Below are 15,814 nucleotides of genomic sequence, written 5' to 3'. Positions count from 1 at the left end.
ACCCTATAACTAAGTTGTATCTTGAGAAGGATTTAAACCCCTAGGGTCAGATTTTAAAAGGTATTTATACACTTAAAGATGCAGACCCAAATGGGAGTTAGGCACCTAGGCATATTTGAAAATCCCAAGAGGTGTCTAGTAGTCTAGATACCTTAAAATTCTGCCCCCCTAATGAATTATCTCACAATTCTCTTCACCTCAAAGGTTTGAGTTTACCTTAATGTCTTCTTCCTCATCTTTAGGGCTAGCAGATATATTAAAAAAGGTCATGATTACCTCTGGGATATCAGAGGCTACATTCCATAGGAGTGTAGTCCTGCAGCTCTGCAATCAAGGTACCTTTTGCTGGAGGAATGGGTTCTCTTTATATACACCTTTTGAAGGTCATGCCACATATGCCTAAGCTCCTTTACAGAGCAGCTCATGGAGTCTGGCCAAGGCACTTAACAGTGCCTCAGGTTTATTCATAGATTCCAAGGCCGGAAGGGACCATTGTGATAATCTAGTCTGACCTCCTGTATAATACAGGCCATAGAACTTCCCCAAAACAATTCCTAGAGCATATCTTTTAGAAAAACATCCAATCTCGGTTTTAAAATTGATGGAGAATAGACCCCATCATAAAAGTGATGGAGAATCGACCACAACCCTTGGTAAATTATTCCTCACTGTCAAAAATGTATGCATTTCCAGTCTGAATTTGTTCAACTTCAACTTCCAGCCATTGGACCGTATTATATCTTTGTTAGATTGAAGAGTCCATTATCAATCATTTGTTCCCCATGTAGGTACTTGTAGACTGATCAAATCACCCCATAACCTTCTCTTTGTTAAGTTAAATAGAATGAGCTCCTTGAGTCTACAACTACAAAGCATGTTTTATAATCCTTTATTCTCCTGGTGCTTCTCTGAACCCTGTCTAATTTATCAACATCCTTCTTGAATTGTGGATACCAAAACTCGACACAGCATTCCAGCAGTGGTTGCACCAGTGCCAACACATAGGTAAAATAACCTCTCTGCTCTTACTCAAGATTCCCCTGCCTATGTATTCAAAGATCACATTAACCTCTTTGGCCATGATGTTGGACTAGGAGCTCATGTTCATCTGCTTATCCACCATAACCCTCAAATCTTTTTCAGAGTCACTGCTTTCCAGGATAGAGTCCCCCATTCTATAAGTATTGCCTACATTCTCTGTTCCTAGATAGGTACGTTTAACTGTATTAAAATGCATATTGTTCGCTTGCACCCAGTTTACCAAGCAATCCAAATTGCTCTGAATCAGTGACCTGTCCTCATTATTTACCACTCTCCAATTTTTGTGTCATCTGCAAACTTTACCACTGATAATTTTATGTTTTCTTCCAGATCATTGTTAAAATGTTAACTAGCATAGGGCCAAGAAATGATCTCTGCAGGATCCCACTAGAAACAACCATTCAGTGATGATTCCCCATTTACAATTACATTTTAAGATTGATCAGTTAGCCAACTTTTAATCCATATAATGTGTGCCATGTTAATTTTATATTGTTCTAGTTTTTTAATCAAAATGTCGCATGGCACCAAGTCAAATGCCTTACAAAAGTCCAAGTATATTACACCAACATTATTACCTTTATCAACCAAACTTGTAAACTCATCAAAAAAGATATCAGGTTAGTTTGTCAAGAGCTATTTTCCATACACCCATGTTGATATGTAATTATTATATTATCCTCCTATAATTCTTTATTAACAAATCCCATATCAGCTGCTTCATTATCTTGTCTGGGATCAACTTCATCGGCTAACAGACCTATAATTAGCCAGGTCACCCCATTTACCCTTTTAAAATATTCTTCTGGAACTTCCCCAGTCTTCCAAGATTTATTGAAAATCAACAGTCTAATGAGCTCTGGTCAGCTCTTTTCAAACTCTTGGATGCAAGTTATCCAGACTTGCTGATTTAAAAATGTTTAACTTTATTAGTTGCTGTTTAACAGCCTCCTGAGATACTACTACAGTGGAAAGTCATATCACATCATCTTTTTCCCACAAATACACAAATATTTATTGAACACTTATACCTTTTCTGCATTATTATTGATAATTCTACAATTTCTATTTAGTAATGGACCAATGCCATTGTTAGGATTTTTGGTTTGTTTGTTTGTTCCTCATATACTTAAAAATGCTTACTTATTGTCCTTAACTCTGCTGGTCAGAGAGATTGCTCCAGTTGTTCCTTTGCTTCCCTTATCAGTGTTCTACAATTCCTAACTTCTGATTTATATTCATTATTATCAACTTCCCCTTTCTTCCATTTGTTATGGTGGGTTTTTTATAGATGCCGTCACTTCCTCTCTAAACAAGGCCAGTTTTTAAACCACTATGGCCTTCTTTCTGGATTGTGACTTTTAGGGCATCTGTGACAGGGCTGCATCCAACTCATGTCTCTTTTCTAGCCTCAGACCCCGCAGAGACCTGCTCCTTGTCAAACACCTTATGTAATTTATTTATAGTGTTCTCCCCACTACCCTTACAATCTTGTGCTGCTCAGTATTTACAATAGCATACACTTCCTATCTCACTCTGCCAAGGAGGGGGGAGGCAGCCCATATCTTCTCCCTGAGAAATCTCTCCTGGTTCTGGCTCTGGCTCTGGCTCTGGCTCTGACTCACAAAAGCCTGCCTCCCCGAAGCACTTTTTCCCTGTGCCTTTCAACTTTCTGGGGTAATGGATTAGTTAGCCTTGTATCTCTTCAGCCTATCCCCAATCTATCAGTCAGGCACAGCTTTGGCCCTCTGGTTAACTGTGGGCTGATTTAATTGGTGGTCCAGTGATCAGAATGCTGTTACAGTTGCTGTTGCCCAGCAGTCTATCACAGCATCTAATAAAATGTTCTTAACCAATTTCCAGTTATTACTTACATTTTTCTGATTAAATTCTTCCTCTCTGGTGTTTTGGCTCATAATTGTTTTCAGCTTTGTGAAATTGGCCCTTTTAAAGCACCAAGTATATATATATTACTGGTCTGGACTTGACTGTGTTTTCATATTATAAATGTGATCAAGCCATGTTCACTTGTACCTAAATGATCATTAACTTTTAGTTCTGTGATCAGTTCCTTTTTATCTGTCAAGGCAAGAGCTAATATCGAATACCCCTGTGTTGAATGCAACTTTTTGAGCTAGGAATTCATCATCTATAATATTTAGAAAGTCCAAGGATGTTTTAGTAACAGCAGCAAGAGGTCTCCAGCATAGGTCACCCAAACTGATGTTTCCCATGATCACAGAGCTTTTTCCCCCTACACTTTATAGATAGGTCATCCTGTTCCCTAGTGTGATTTGGTGGTCTGTAGTAGATACCAACACCCTATCTTGTGCTTTATCTGTTAGGATATTGACCTATTTGCTTTCAAGATAATTTCATTCTTAACTCTCAGTGATTCAGAAACAGGTAATGCCATTTTTGACAGAGAGCCACTCACCCTCCCATTTTGCCCGCTCAATCCTTCCTAAATAGGTTGTAACCATTAATTTTAACATTCTAAGCTCGGGGATCATCCCATCAGGTTTCAATAATGCCAACTAGATTGAATTTATGCTCAGAAATCAGCAATTCCAATCCCTCTTGGGTATTGTGTGTGTGTGTGTCCACCTTGTTGATTTCAAAATGGAGTCCGTTATTAAGACTTCAGATGCCTAGTAAGTACTGAGATGCCTTAATCTGAGGCCTGAGTTTCATTGCCATCATTACAGTATTTTGATTTTCTCCTCCTGTTGGGTACCAACACTAGCTAGCTAGCCTCCAAGGGACAAGACATGAGGTGAAAGGAGGATATTGCTGGCAGAGGCAGTTCTCTGGTTGCTAAGCATGCCTTTGAAGAAAATGCTATATTCAGCAAGTCTAAGTAAGAGGAAGCAGAAGAAACTGAAACCTCCTGAAGATCTTGAGCTAGTTCTCTCGCATCAAATAGCAGACAAACTGATCACACATACACATTTCACATTCAAGGGAGGCAGGATTAACCAATACAGCTGCTGAAAACTCCTAAACCTGGATGATGAAGTGACTTAATGCTATCATTTTGTGCTATGGCATAAGATACCCAGGTTCCTCAGACCCTAGGTGATGTGCACTATCTTAAGGCCATATCAACAGTCAGGTCAAGTTTTGGAAACAGAATCTATGATGCCTGGGAAGGTGAGGTATTTTTACTGCCATATAGGCAGCTTGGTCTAGAGGATTAAGCATGGGCCTGGGAACCAGGCCTGGGTTTTAATCTGCATTCACTGTCTGACACACTGTGTAGCTTTGGGCAAGTAATTGAAGCTCTTGGTAACTTGGGTTCTTCATCTGTAAAACAAGGATAATACTAACATATCTCCCTCACTGGGGTATTATTATACAAATGTACTGAAGATGTAAAGCTCCATATAAACACTGAATCAATTCCACAGACAAAGTCACGTGCTGCAATTCAAACTAATTCCTGTACAGCATTTGTATTAACTGTCCGTTTCAAACCTATGTGTACTTTGCATACATCCAAATGCACTTTGCTCATAGTAGTGTGTTCATTTAAGAAAAGAAAACCAGATTGGACAGGAAGAAAGGAACAATGGTCTTGTGAATAGGGCTCAGAAGATCTGGTTCAATTTTGTGCTCTGCCACAGACTTCATGTGTGACCATGGGCAAATCCCTGATTCTTTCTGTGTCCCAGTATCCCATCTATAATGAGTTTACAACCGTAGACATATTATAGATGGGGCCCTGAGACAAAGAAAGAATAAGGGACTTGCCCACGGTCACATATGTCTACAGTTGTAAACTCTTAGGGGCAGAGTCTGTCTCTTACTATGTGTATATATGGTACCTCGCACTTGTTTGGGGTCTCTATTGTTCCCACTGTAATAATAGCAATGATAGGAAAATGTACACAGAAATACCTACTATCCTTGGAGAGAGAGGAGGGAAAAGCAAGTAAGAAAAAAGTGCAACACTGATCAGAACTGCAAAGAGAATAGGAGAACAGTAATAAAAATATGAGCTTTAGTAGTAATTCATTGTGGCAAAGAATCAATAGCTCATCTTAGTATTATTTATTATTTGTTTACGGTAGTGCACATACAGACAAAAGGGACTAAGTCTCTTAGGCTCAGTCCCAGGTACCACAAAGTTATGCATACTAGATGTAAGCCTCATGGCTGAATCTAAATACTATAATCATGAACAGGGCCAGATTAACTCTCCTGTGGGCCTGGGGCTATTAGATTTTGTGGGGCCCCTGTATACAAGTCTTTTTCCTAATTTAAAACAAAATTAGGGTTACCATTCGTCCGGATTTACCCGGACATGTCCTCCTTTTTGTGCTAAAAATAGCGTCCGGGGGGAATTTGTAAAGCACTCAAAATGTCCGGGATTTCTCCCCTCCCCCGGCACAGCAGAGCGAGCGGCTGGGAGGGCTGCAGGAAAGTCCCGGGCTGGACTCCGGAGCAGCTGGAGAGGAGCTCCGCCCTGCATTCTGAGCAAGTGTCTCAGCACAAAGTGCAGCCCTCCCCTTTTGCAACTGGGAGCGGTTTCTGCCATGCAGCGTAGCAAAACGGGAGCGAGAGCACTTTGTGCTGATACAAGGGCAGCTCTCCCCTGCAACCCGGTCCGGACCAGGGACCGGGTTTTGTTGTGCAGGGCCAGGGACCGGGTTTTGTTGTGCTGGGGAGCTTAGCCACGTGTCCGGCTCGCACAGAGCCCAACACCCTGTTCTGAGCAGCAGGGTAAGGGGGGCAGGAGAAGGGGCAGGGAGGTTCTGGAGGGGGCAGTCAAGAAACGGGGGGGGGGCTTTTTGGGGGGAGTGGAGAAAGTTTTGGGCAGTCAGGGTACAGGTAGGGGGTAGGGTCCTGGTGGGCAGTTGGGGGGGGGGGTCTTAGGAGGGGGCAGTTAGGGGACAAGGAACAGGGAGTCTTAGGTAGGGGGTGGGGTTCTGGAGGGCAGTTAGGAGCAGGGGTCCCAGGAGGGGGCAGTCAGGGGACAAGGAGCGGGGGGGGGTAGGGGGCTGGGAGTTCTGGGGGGGAGCTGTCAGGGGGCAGGAGTGGGGAGAGGGATCGGAGCAGTCAGGGGACAGGGAGCAGAGGGGTTTAGATGGGTTGGGAGTTCTGGGGGGGGCTGTCAGGGGGCAGGAGTGCGGAGAGGGATCGGAGCAGTCAGGGGACAGGGAGCAGAGGGGTTTAGATGGGTTGGGAGTTCTGGGGGGGGGCTGTCAGGGGGTGGGGAGTGGTTGGATGGGGCGTGGGAGTCCCAGGGGTCTGTCTGGGGGTGGGGGTGTGGATAAAGGTTGGGGCAGTCAGGGGACAAGAGGCAGGGAGGCTTAGATAGTCCTGGGGGGCAGTTAGGGGCAGGGGTCCCAGGAGGGGGTAGTCAGGGGACAAGGAACGGGGGGAGGGTTGGGAGGTCAGGGGGGGCGGGAAGTGGGAGGGGCAGGGGCGGGGCTAGGGCGGGGCTCCTCCCGTCCTCTTTTTTGCTCGCTGAAATATGGTAACCCTAAACAAAATGATCACAATTATGGCCTCGAGGCTATTAACGCTATACTAAACTTGCCTTTTAATTAACATAAGGCCATTCTGTGGTTAATTTCAGTCTTTAAAAATGTGGAATATAGTTAAGTTAATTCAAAATAGCCTACTTCTTACCTTAGAACAGCTGCTATATTAGTTTCTTTCTGGGAGAGAGTTTGGGTGCAGGAGGGGGCTCCAGACTGAGGCAGAGTGTTGGGTGCAGGAGAGGGTGAGAGGTGCGGGCTCTGGGAGGGAGTTTGGTGCAGGAGTGGATTCTGCTCTGGGACAAGGGGTTGGGGGTCTGGGAGGGAGTTGGGTGCAGGGTCTGGGAGGGAGTTTGGGTGCAGGAGGGGGCTCCAGACTGGGGCAGAGTGTTGGGGTGCAGGAGAGGGTGGTGGGTGCAGGCTCTGGGAGGGAGTTTGGTGCAGGAGTGGATTCTGACTGGGGCAGGGGTTGGGGTGCAGGAGGGGGTGTGGGGTCTGGGAGGGAGTTTGGGTGCAGGAGGGGGCTCCAGGCTGGGGCAGAGTGTTGGGGTGCAGGAGAGGGTGGTGGGTGCAGGCTCTGGGAGAGAGTTTGATTCAGGAGTGGATTCCGACGGGGCAGGGGTTGGGGTGCAGGAGGGGTTGTGGGGTCTGGGAGGGAGTTTGAGTGCAGGAGGGGGCTCCAGGCTGGGGCAGAGTGTTGGGGTGCAGGAGAGGGTGAGGGGTGCAGCCTCTTGGAGGGAGTTTAGTGCAGGAGTGGATTCTGCCCTAGGGCAGGGGGTTGTGGTGCAGGTGGGCGTGCAGGATCTGGGAGGGAGTTTGGTGCAGGAGGATATTCTGATCTGGGGCAGGGGTGCGGGGGGGGGGGGAGGTGCAGGCTCTGGCCAGGAGGCACTTACCACAGGCGGCTCCTGGACGGCAGTGCAGCAGGACTCAGGCTGGCTGCCTGCCTGCATGCCATGGCTCCACACCGCTCACAGAAGTGTCCGGCTGCTGGCACATCTCTGCATGCCCGAGGGGAGGGGAACAACGTGTCTCCGTGTGCATCCCATGACCGCAAACACTGCCCCTGCAGTTCCCACTGGCCAGTTCCTGGCCAATGGGGGAGCTGTGGGGACTATACTGGGGGTGGGAGCAGCACGTGGAGCCGCCCCCCCGCCAGGGGCCACAGAGACGTGCCAGCAGCTGGCCACTTCCGGGAGCGGCATGGGGCCACGTCATGCAAGCAGCCTGCCTGAGCTCTCCTGTGCCGGGGAACCCTTTAGCCTGGGGCCCTGGGCTGTAGCCCTTAAAGCCCATGGGTTAATCCAGCCCTGATCATGAACTCCTCTATTTACCATTTAGGGCTGATTAACTGCAATAGAATTATCAGGCAGCCTCTGAAAACTCATTTCCTGTGTTAACATGAATTAACTCCCTCCCCATGCTCATTTCCCTCATTAATGGATTTCACTTTTTATGCATTGTCACAGACTTGGACATTTTATTCCATGGGGACAGTGTGGTGGAAATTTTACTGTGGATCAGCATTAGGGTCCAGACACACAGTGCCAAGTTTTGAAAGCCCATGGCACCTTCAGTATCTGGCACCCACAGAAAGTGTATTTGGTGGTGACTAGGTCCCTAGAGCTGGAATAAATTCAAAAATATATCTCTTTGGTCTCTTAGGTATATGTCTTACTTTCCCCTCCACATATCCATTTGAAAAGAATGCACATTCTTGATATATATTTCTGTACACCACAAATTGTAGCCCTTAGGTTTTCCATTGGTAAAATGATTAACAAAGAAATATATTTTTGAAGTTTAATTTTTTTATTCACAGTTTTTTTTTAAAACAAACATTTTCTTGAGTTTACTTTTGACACAAATACACAGTTATGGCTCACACTATAACATAGATATTATTTGTTAAAAACATAACATGTAACGTATTGTAGTGGTTACACTATTTCCCCTTTCCTCTTAAGTTTTTTCCACATCTTAAAGTGACATTAGAAGCCAAATCTGACCTACCTAGCAACACAGTCAAATGTATCTATCAAGTTTTCTTATCGACTGTAAAAGTACCTTTGGCTTGCTTTTGGTGTTAATGTAATACAAGTTAGCAGTATATCACAAAGCAAACATTGGACATTGAGTTTGATCTCTGGCTAGAACTTTGATGTATAGTTTTATAACATGCTCTAAAGCTTCTCTTTGCCTCATATCCTAGTAATGCTTATATAGTGCTTACTTGCAAAAAGTTATAATTAAAGAAAGATAAATCATGGGCCCAGTCCTGTTACTATTGAAGTCAGTAGCAAAACTCCCATTGACTTTCATAGGAGCATGACTGTGCTGTGTTTCTACTGTTTATAAACAAAAGAAAAGTATATTTTGGCTAGAATATTAGGAGATTTGCCTCCTAAAATGTTAAAATAGATAGTTGTGTAGTTGTAGTAGCGGATCCTGCAAATCTTCCATGCATGGAATTCCAGTTCAACATGGCGGGGGCTTGTGGACCCAGCCCGCTGTTACCAATAATAAAGAGCTGTGTAACTGTGGGTGCAATCCTTCATGCCAGACATGCCTGGCAATAGAATTCCAAACATGGGCACCGTGCGGAATCAGAACTGGTTTCTTCTCTTTGCAGAGAAGCAGAAGGACAAGGCTTACATATAGTTTACGAATAAAAGCCAGTCCACATTTGTTTTTTATCCTGAAGTTAAATTTTAATCAAAATTTAATACTTTAATAAAGTAAGCAAGGGACAACACCCAATGAAACAATCAGATACGTTGGCAATGGGCATAGAATAAGAATTTTAGGCCCTGACCCTGCAGTCAGATCTGCACAGGTGGATTTTTATGCTTGTGGAGAATTCCACTGAAGTCAGTGAGATTCTGCGCTGCCACAAGGGTCTGCCCACACAGATCTGACTGCTTGGTGAGATTAAGCAGTTTATATCAGAGGTGACGGACGTCATTTGAAGTATGTGGAAACCTTTTTTCCAAGCTGGAATAAAAATAGCCCCAAAGTATATGCACTTTATTTAGGTAATCAAAACCTTATGTTGTTTACTTGACTCTAGCCAATGCAAACATTTGGCATTTATTCTGCTTTAGCAAATTTTTTGCTCATATTCTATGCTCTTACATTCTGTTGATGGTCATGTGCTGTAGAGTTTACGACATCCAAATGAAGCTTGATAGGCATAGATTTACCTGGCCTCTTTTATGTTTTCTAGTACTCAGGCTATCCCCTAGTTAGACCCTAGTTCAGGAAAGCATCCATATTCAAGACAAACATGCTTCAGTACAGTCCTTTTCTGAACTGGAGGCTTTGTTTCATTGTCACACCCAGTGAGGTGGCTACTCCCTCCCATAAAGTAATTTGACCTATAGCACCCTAAATTCTAATAAAATTCCCACTGCACTCTAACTTACTGAGGCAACATACAATTCTACTTGTTACATGAGAATATATGGCCAGGTTCCCTCTTGCAGTTTGGCCCCTTAGCACTACCGGAGTGGCATAAACTGGCTGGAAAATGCCTGGATCTTTCTAGTTGAGAATTCCCCCAGAATAGTCCTCTTCCACGCTGGCCCTGGACATGGAAGGGGGGTGAGACAGGATATGCCAGAAAGGTGGATGGGCAGGTGGCCAAAGATCCAGACATTCTCAGCTGGTGGACAGTCTCTTGGGGTTAGTTACCAGCTGATGTAGTCTAGAGAAACCCCCAGTTAATCCATTTGAACCTTCCTTGCCCCGTGACCATCAGCAAAGACTGGGTGCAGCAGAGAATCTGGCTCTGTCTTTACAGTATTCATTTTATGGAAAGAAGCTATTTATCTGAAATTCTGGCAGGCTTAGGAGGGGTGACTACTGCTGAGAGATGGCCATGTCCCTGCTGCTTGCAGATGAGCACTAGAGCACACTTCTATGTACCGACATTACGTAGTGGATTTTAGCCTGTAGTCATGCCTAAAGTGCACATTAATTGATTTCAGATGAATGCCTGCATTACTATGTGCGTTTCCTGTAGATATTGATATATTCAGATGGTCTTATACTCAGTATTAATTCCCTGCATTTATTCACTGTGTAACCATGTACCTCTTCATGTTTTAATTGCTTCACTGCTATCACAGAATGAAAATTTATGTATTGTTAAAAATGGCACACAGATTTTCTACATACCCGTGATGCTAGAAGTACACCCCACTGCCAGAAACAGAATGCACTGCCAACACTGGCACCAAGAAGTTAGTTAGAATGCACATCTATTTTGTATCTTCAACCTGTATTGTATTTTCTATTTGTCCCAAATCATCATGTGCAGGGGCCTCCACTAAAGAGTAAAGGTAAACAATATAGATAGATATCACATCTTCCAATGCTGTTAACACACTTTTTCCCCCTCCAGCATTGTTAATTTCTAATGCTCAATATTATTAAAAAACAATGTATTTTTGCTTTGAAAGATACAAAAACAATTAGCCTATCTGACTGTTAATTTTTTTGGTCGAACCCATACACTTTCTTGTTGAATTATATTATATAGTGATTACTGAATTAACCTGTTATCCTTTATTAGTATATTTATTGCTCAAAATATTTGCTACTTTGTACAGTACATGCAAGAATCACTTTTGAAAAAAGTGCTGACTTAAGAAAGCAAAAAACAGCATGTGAAATGGTATATCTTCCCTGCCTCTCCTAAGTGCTACGAATCATAATAATGACAGATATAAACTTGAATATAAATAAAGTGGAGATTCTAAAACCATTTAAAAGGGTCTGATATATCCCCAATATTTTAAGTAGCAGAGCCCTCAGCAGCAGCTAAATATTTTCAATATTGTAATAAGGTAGGATGTTCTAAATAGGTTAGGAATCTATCTTGCAGCCTTTACCCAGGTGATCAATCCAATTGACTTCAACAGGACTGCTCACATGAGTAATGGCTGCAGGGTTTGGTCCTTGGTATTCACTGTAGTAAGATTACATCAGAAATCCCTTTAAAAGACAAAGCATCATAACAAATGTAGAGTTTAGGAATGAAATCAAATGACTTTGTAAAAAGTCACCATTTAACATGGTTTTAGTCACTTAGATGTTTAATAGCGGAATCTGCCAAACCATCACAGAAGATACCAGTTCATCCTGTCGCTGCTGCTTGGACTTCTTGTTCACCCTTCTATGTCCTTGTCCTCCAGAGATGACTAATACTGAACTTGCTTTCATTTTCCTGGATCGCTGTCTTTTATTTTTAAGTGAGATGTTTTGATCCTTCAAGAGCTCATAAATGGTGCTGTCCTCCGGCCTACGTTCTAGGGAATTTGACCCATGAGACAATGTTAGGGACCCAGAAGATGAAGACATGTCACTTCTTTGTGCAATGGATCCTACTGAACCACCTAGCCATACTGCAGTGTCATGAGTGTTACTTAGGGAAGAGCTTGGTCTGTCATTGTGCAGGACATTTTTTTGGTCATCTTCTTTAGATTCGGAGTTAGGAGGTAGACTGTTTCTTGATTTGCTTTTGTTTTTCTTGTTTACAGCTGTAACCATTACAAGGAATTTGACTGGGCCATTATGTGCATGATAGGATACCATTCCCCTTCCTGAAGCCAAAGAAAAATGAAAAGGTTATGTAATATTAATCTCACTCATTTTGGATCACTGTTTTACACAACAACTAGTTCATTCTCACAACAAATCATTTCAATTAGACTTGCATAACCCTGTCAAAAGAAACACAGCACGTAACAGTTTCTTCATATATTTACTGAAATGAAACATGGAATAATTTACAAAAAAAATCTAAAGTACATTAAAGATGCATTAGGGCTGGAACAGAAATCTGCTAAAAGCAGGACATGAAGAGTAAGTTGACATTTAGTTCATACTTTTGTACTCTGTTTTCACAACAGCAAGAGTAAAGAAATCCTCAGCTGACTTGTTTTAACTGGCATTGTCACTACCTTAACATTACCTGCTTTCTCCAAGACTCCCCAACAAAATGAAAGGTTTTCAGTTAATCCTATTCCTCGCCTCTTGAATAGTATAAACACATCAATTCCAGTGCAGGAGGGCACTCCACACCCACGGAGGATGGGGTAGGATTTGCCCTGAAGTGCTGATCTCTAGTTGCAGTGGTGCATTCACAGGACAAATGGTGAATGAGCAATCTCAATTTAATTTTTTTTAAAAAGTATTTAGGCTGTGGGACATTGGAGGAGAAAAGAAGGATTTAAACTGTCAGTCAAAAGCTGGCACCAAAAGCAAATTGCCAGGGCTAAATTCAGATGATCTTTACTAACTTGAAAATATGTGGATCTTTCTACAGAGTGGAGAAAAGATGCAACATTCTGCCATACATACTCCCACCTGGGTGGGGGGATGTGGTCCTGAGATGTGCCTGTATGTCAGACAAGATCATTGGCCTCAGGAAGAACCAGGCATAATTTGGAATGAGAGAAAGTTGTGAGATACCCAAAGATAGACAGATTATGTGAATCTGTGACAAATGCATATATAGTAAATCAAGGTTCCAAACAGACACAGGTGGATGTATCTCAGATCAGTAAGCTGTAAAGAGAAACAGAGTTGGCATATCTACACACATCATCTAAGGGCTTGTCTTCACAAGGCTTTTAAAGCAGATCAAACCAAGCTGATTCCATTTGAAAATGGTTGCATACACATGATGCAGACCATCACCATGCACTAACTCAAAATTTGCTACTAACGCTGGGTTTGCTGCAAATTGAATTAGTGTGGTCTATATTGTTCATGTGGACGCAATTGCTGCACACCACTTTCTCCATGCCTCCAATGGTTATCCCACTGTGCCTTGTGGGTAGACAATTACTGATCTATCTGTTCCCCTGTGTACCTTCCCATGCTCTGGTGTCAAGTCCCCAGGAATTTCCCCCTCCTCCCCCCACTTCTTTAAAAGCTGACGCAGAGCCAGAATTTGCCAATTTGCATGTCCATTTCTCCCCCTTCCCCTCCGTTACTGAGTGTTTCAATATTCTTGCAATACAACTACGATGGCACTCCAGAAGCCCAACAACATGCCTTGCACAGCTGCTTGGAGATGTGCTGAGACCCTGGATCTCATCACTATCTGGGGAGAAGCGTCAGTGTATGCCACTTTTGTGGCCAGCCAGAAGAATAAAGACCTTTTTGCGGACACTGACAAGTAGATGTCCACAAGGTGTCATGACTGAGATGCTGAACCGTGCTGGATAAAGAGCAAGCCACTCAGAAGTAAGTACATTGAAACGAGGGACAGAAGGAGGCAATTTGGCAAGGGCCATATGACCTGTCCATTTTATGATAAACTAGACAGGATCCTACATAAGTATAGCACAACTTTTTCAAGACACCACGTGGAGTCCATTGGCCGCAATCTCCCCCACCTCGAGGATGACCAGCAAGGTCCAGTAGAGCTTCAGTGGGAAGATGCTGGAGAGGAGCTGTCCCTTGAGAACCAGGATCTTTCTGAGACCCAGAACCCTGATGCAGATCAGCTGGAAAGCAAGGACCATGGGATACCCCCGAGAACACTACTACCTCAGTTCACTCCAAACCATCACCATGTGTTCACCTGATGCAAGCTGAAAACAGAACAGGTGTCCTATGTGCATGCTATTGGTGTGACTTGCATACTGTGAGATACCAGACGTGCATCAAAAAGTTTCGCATTATCTCCCATGTTTGACATATTGTTAGGCTGTGATCATGAAATTCTATCACTTAGGGCTTGTCTACACAGTGAGGTAATACATTCCATGGGGGGATGATTTCTAGAGCACACTAATGTGTTGGGCATTAATTGGTCCATGTAGACCCTACTGATCATAGGTGCTGGAACTAGGGGTGCTGCTGCACCCCTGGCTTGAAGTGGTTTCCATTATATACAGGGTTTACAGTTTGATTCAATGGCTCTCAGCACCCCCACTATACAAATAGTTCCAGCACCTCTGCTACTGATGTGCAGTAAAGGCTCCCTAGTGTGCTTTAACATAGTACCGTTTCAAACAGCACTACGTTAAAGCATAATATGGAACACTGAATGTGTAGCAGCACATGGACTAATTAACGCGCAACATGTTGGTGTGCTTTAGAAATCACACCCTCTAAAGCTAGAGTTGGCAACTTTCTAATTGCACAAAACTGAACATCCTTGCCCCACCCCTACCCCGCCCCTTCTCGGAGGCCCCGCCCCTCTCACTCCAGCCCCCCTTCCTCAGTCACTTGCTCTCCCCCACCAGCACTCATTTTCACTGGGCTGGGGCAGGGGGTTGGAGTGCAGGAGAAGGTGAGGGCTCCAGCTGGGGGTTCAGGCTCTGGGGTGGGGCCAGAAATGAGGAGTTCAGGGTGCGGGAGGGGGCTCTGGAATGGGGCAGGGAGTGGGGTGCTGCAGGAGGTGCAGTGTCTGGGAGGGAGTTAGGATGCAGGAGGGTGTTCCGACCTGGGGCAGGGGGTTGGAGTGTGGGAGGGGGTTCACGATGTGATCTCCAGCCAGGCAGCGCTTATCTCAGGTGGCTCCCAGTCAGTGGCGCAGTGGGGCTAAGGCAGACTCCCTGCCTGCCCTGGCTCTGCGCTGCTCCTGGAAGTGGCTGGCATGTCCAGCTCTGGCCCCTAGGCGAAGGTGCAGCCAGGCAGCTCTGTGCGGTGTGCGCTGCCCGCGCCTGCAGGCGCTGTCACTGCAGCTCACGCTGGCTGCGGTTCCCAGCCAATGGGAAGCTGTGGAGCTGGCACCGGGGGCAGCATGCAGAACTTCCCTGATCGCCCCTGCGCCTAGGGGTTGCAGGGACATGCTGGCCGCTTCCGGGCACTGAGCGAAGCCAGGGCAGGCAGGGAGCCTGCCTTAGCCCTGCTGCGCTGCCGACCAGACTTTTAATGGCCCAGTCACGGGTGCTGACCGTAGCTGCCAGGGTCCCTTTTCGACCAGATGTTTCGGTTGAAAACCAGACGCCTGGCAACCCTATGTAAAGTGCATTTCCCCACTGTGCAGACAAGCCCTTATATAGTAAGTGCAAGGTGTAATGATGAACCATCACAATTGCTATTAGAGACACACATATGAAGTGAGGCAATTATAAAAATCGGTGCTCTGAGATTCACATTCCTGATACTCAACCTGCAAACTATAAAAGTATATTTTCTCCAAATTTAATATGCCTGGAGCTTTGGACCTCCTAAGGTCCATAGAAAAACTCTCAATCCCAAAATAAATTTAAGAATTACAGTTCAGACAAAATAACCAAAGTGGAAATGGGAGGTTAAAAGTT

At 44.5% G+C, this 15,814-nt stretch overlaps 1 protein-coding gene and 1 long non-coding RNA gene across 7 annotated transcripts in view; one reads left to right on the top strand and one right to left on the bottom strand.

The window, feature by feature from the left end:
- Positions 1-15,814, top strand: part of LOC122173555 (uncharacterized) — a 124,854-nt gene that overhangs the window by 72,946 nt on the left and 36,094 nt on the right. The window lies entirely within an intron of this gene.
- ARHGEF10 (Rho guanine nucleotide exchange factor 10) overlaps positions 8,321-15,814 on the bottom strand; it is a 170,578-nt gene continuing 163,084 nt past the window's right edge. For all 6 annotated transcript variants that reach the window (XM_005289689.5, XM_065590165.1, XM_005289688.5 and 3 more), the window contains one exon: positions 8,321-12,133. In XM_005289689.5, the coding sequence (XP_005289746.2) occupies positions 11,619-12,133 (515 nt within the window). In that variant the 3' untranslated portion in view covers positions 8,321-11,618. The remainder of the gene's footprint in view (positions 12,134-15,814) is intronic.

Source organism: Chrysemys picta, chromosome 3, assembly GCF_011386835.1.
Source record: "Chrysemys picta bellii isolate R12L10 chromosome 3, ASM1138683v2, whole genome shotgun sequence".
In the NCBI taxonomy this organism is placed as follows: domain Eukaryota; kingdom Metazoa; phylum Chordata; order Testudines; family Emydidae; genus Chrysemys; species Chrysemys picta.
This window is presented reverse-complemented; position numbering and strand designations above follow the sequence as displayed.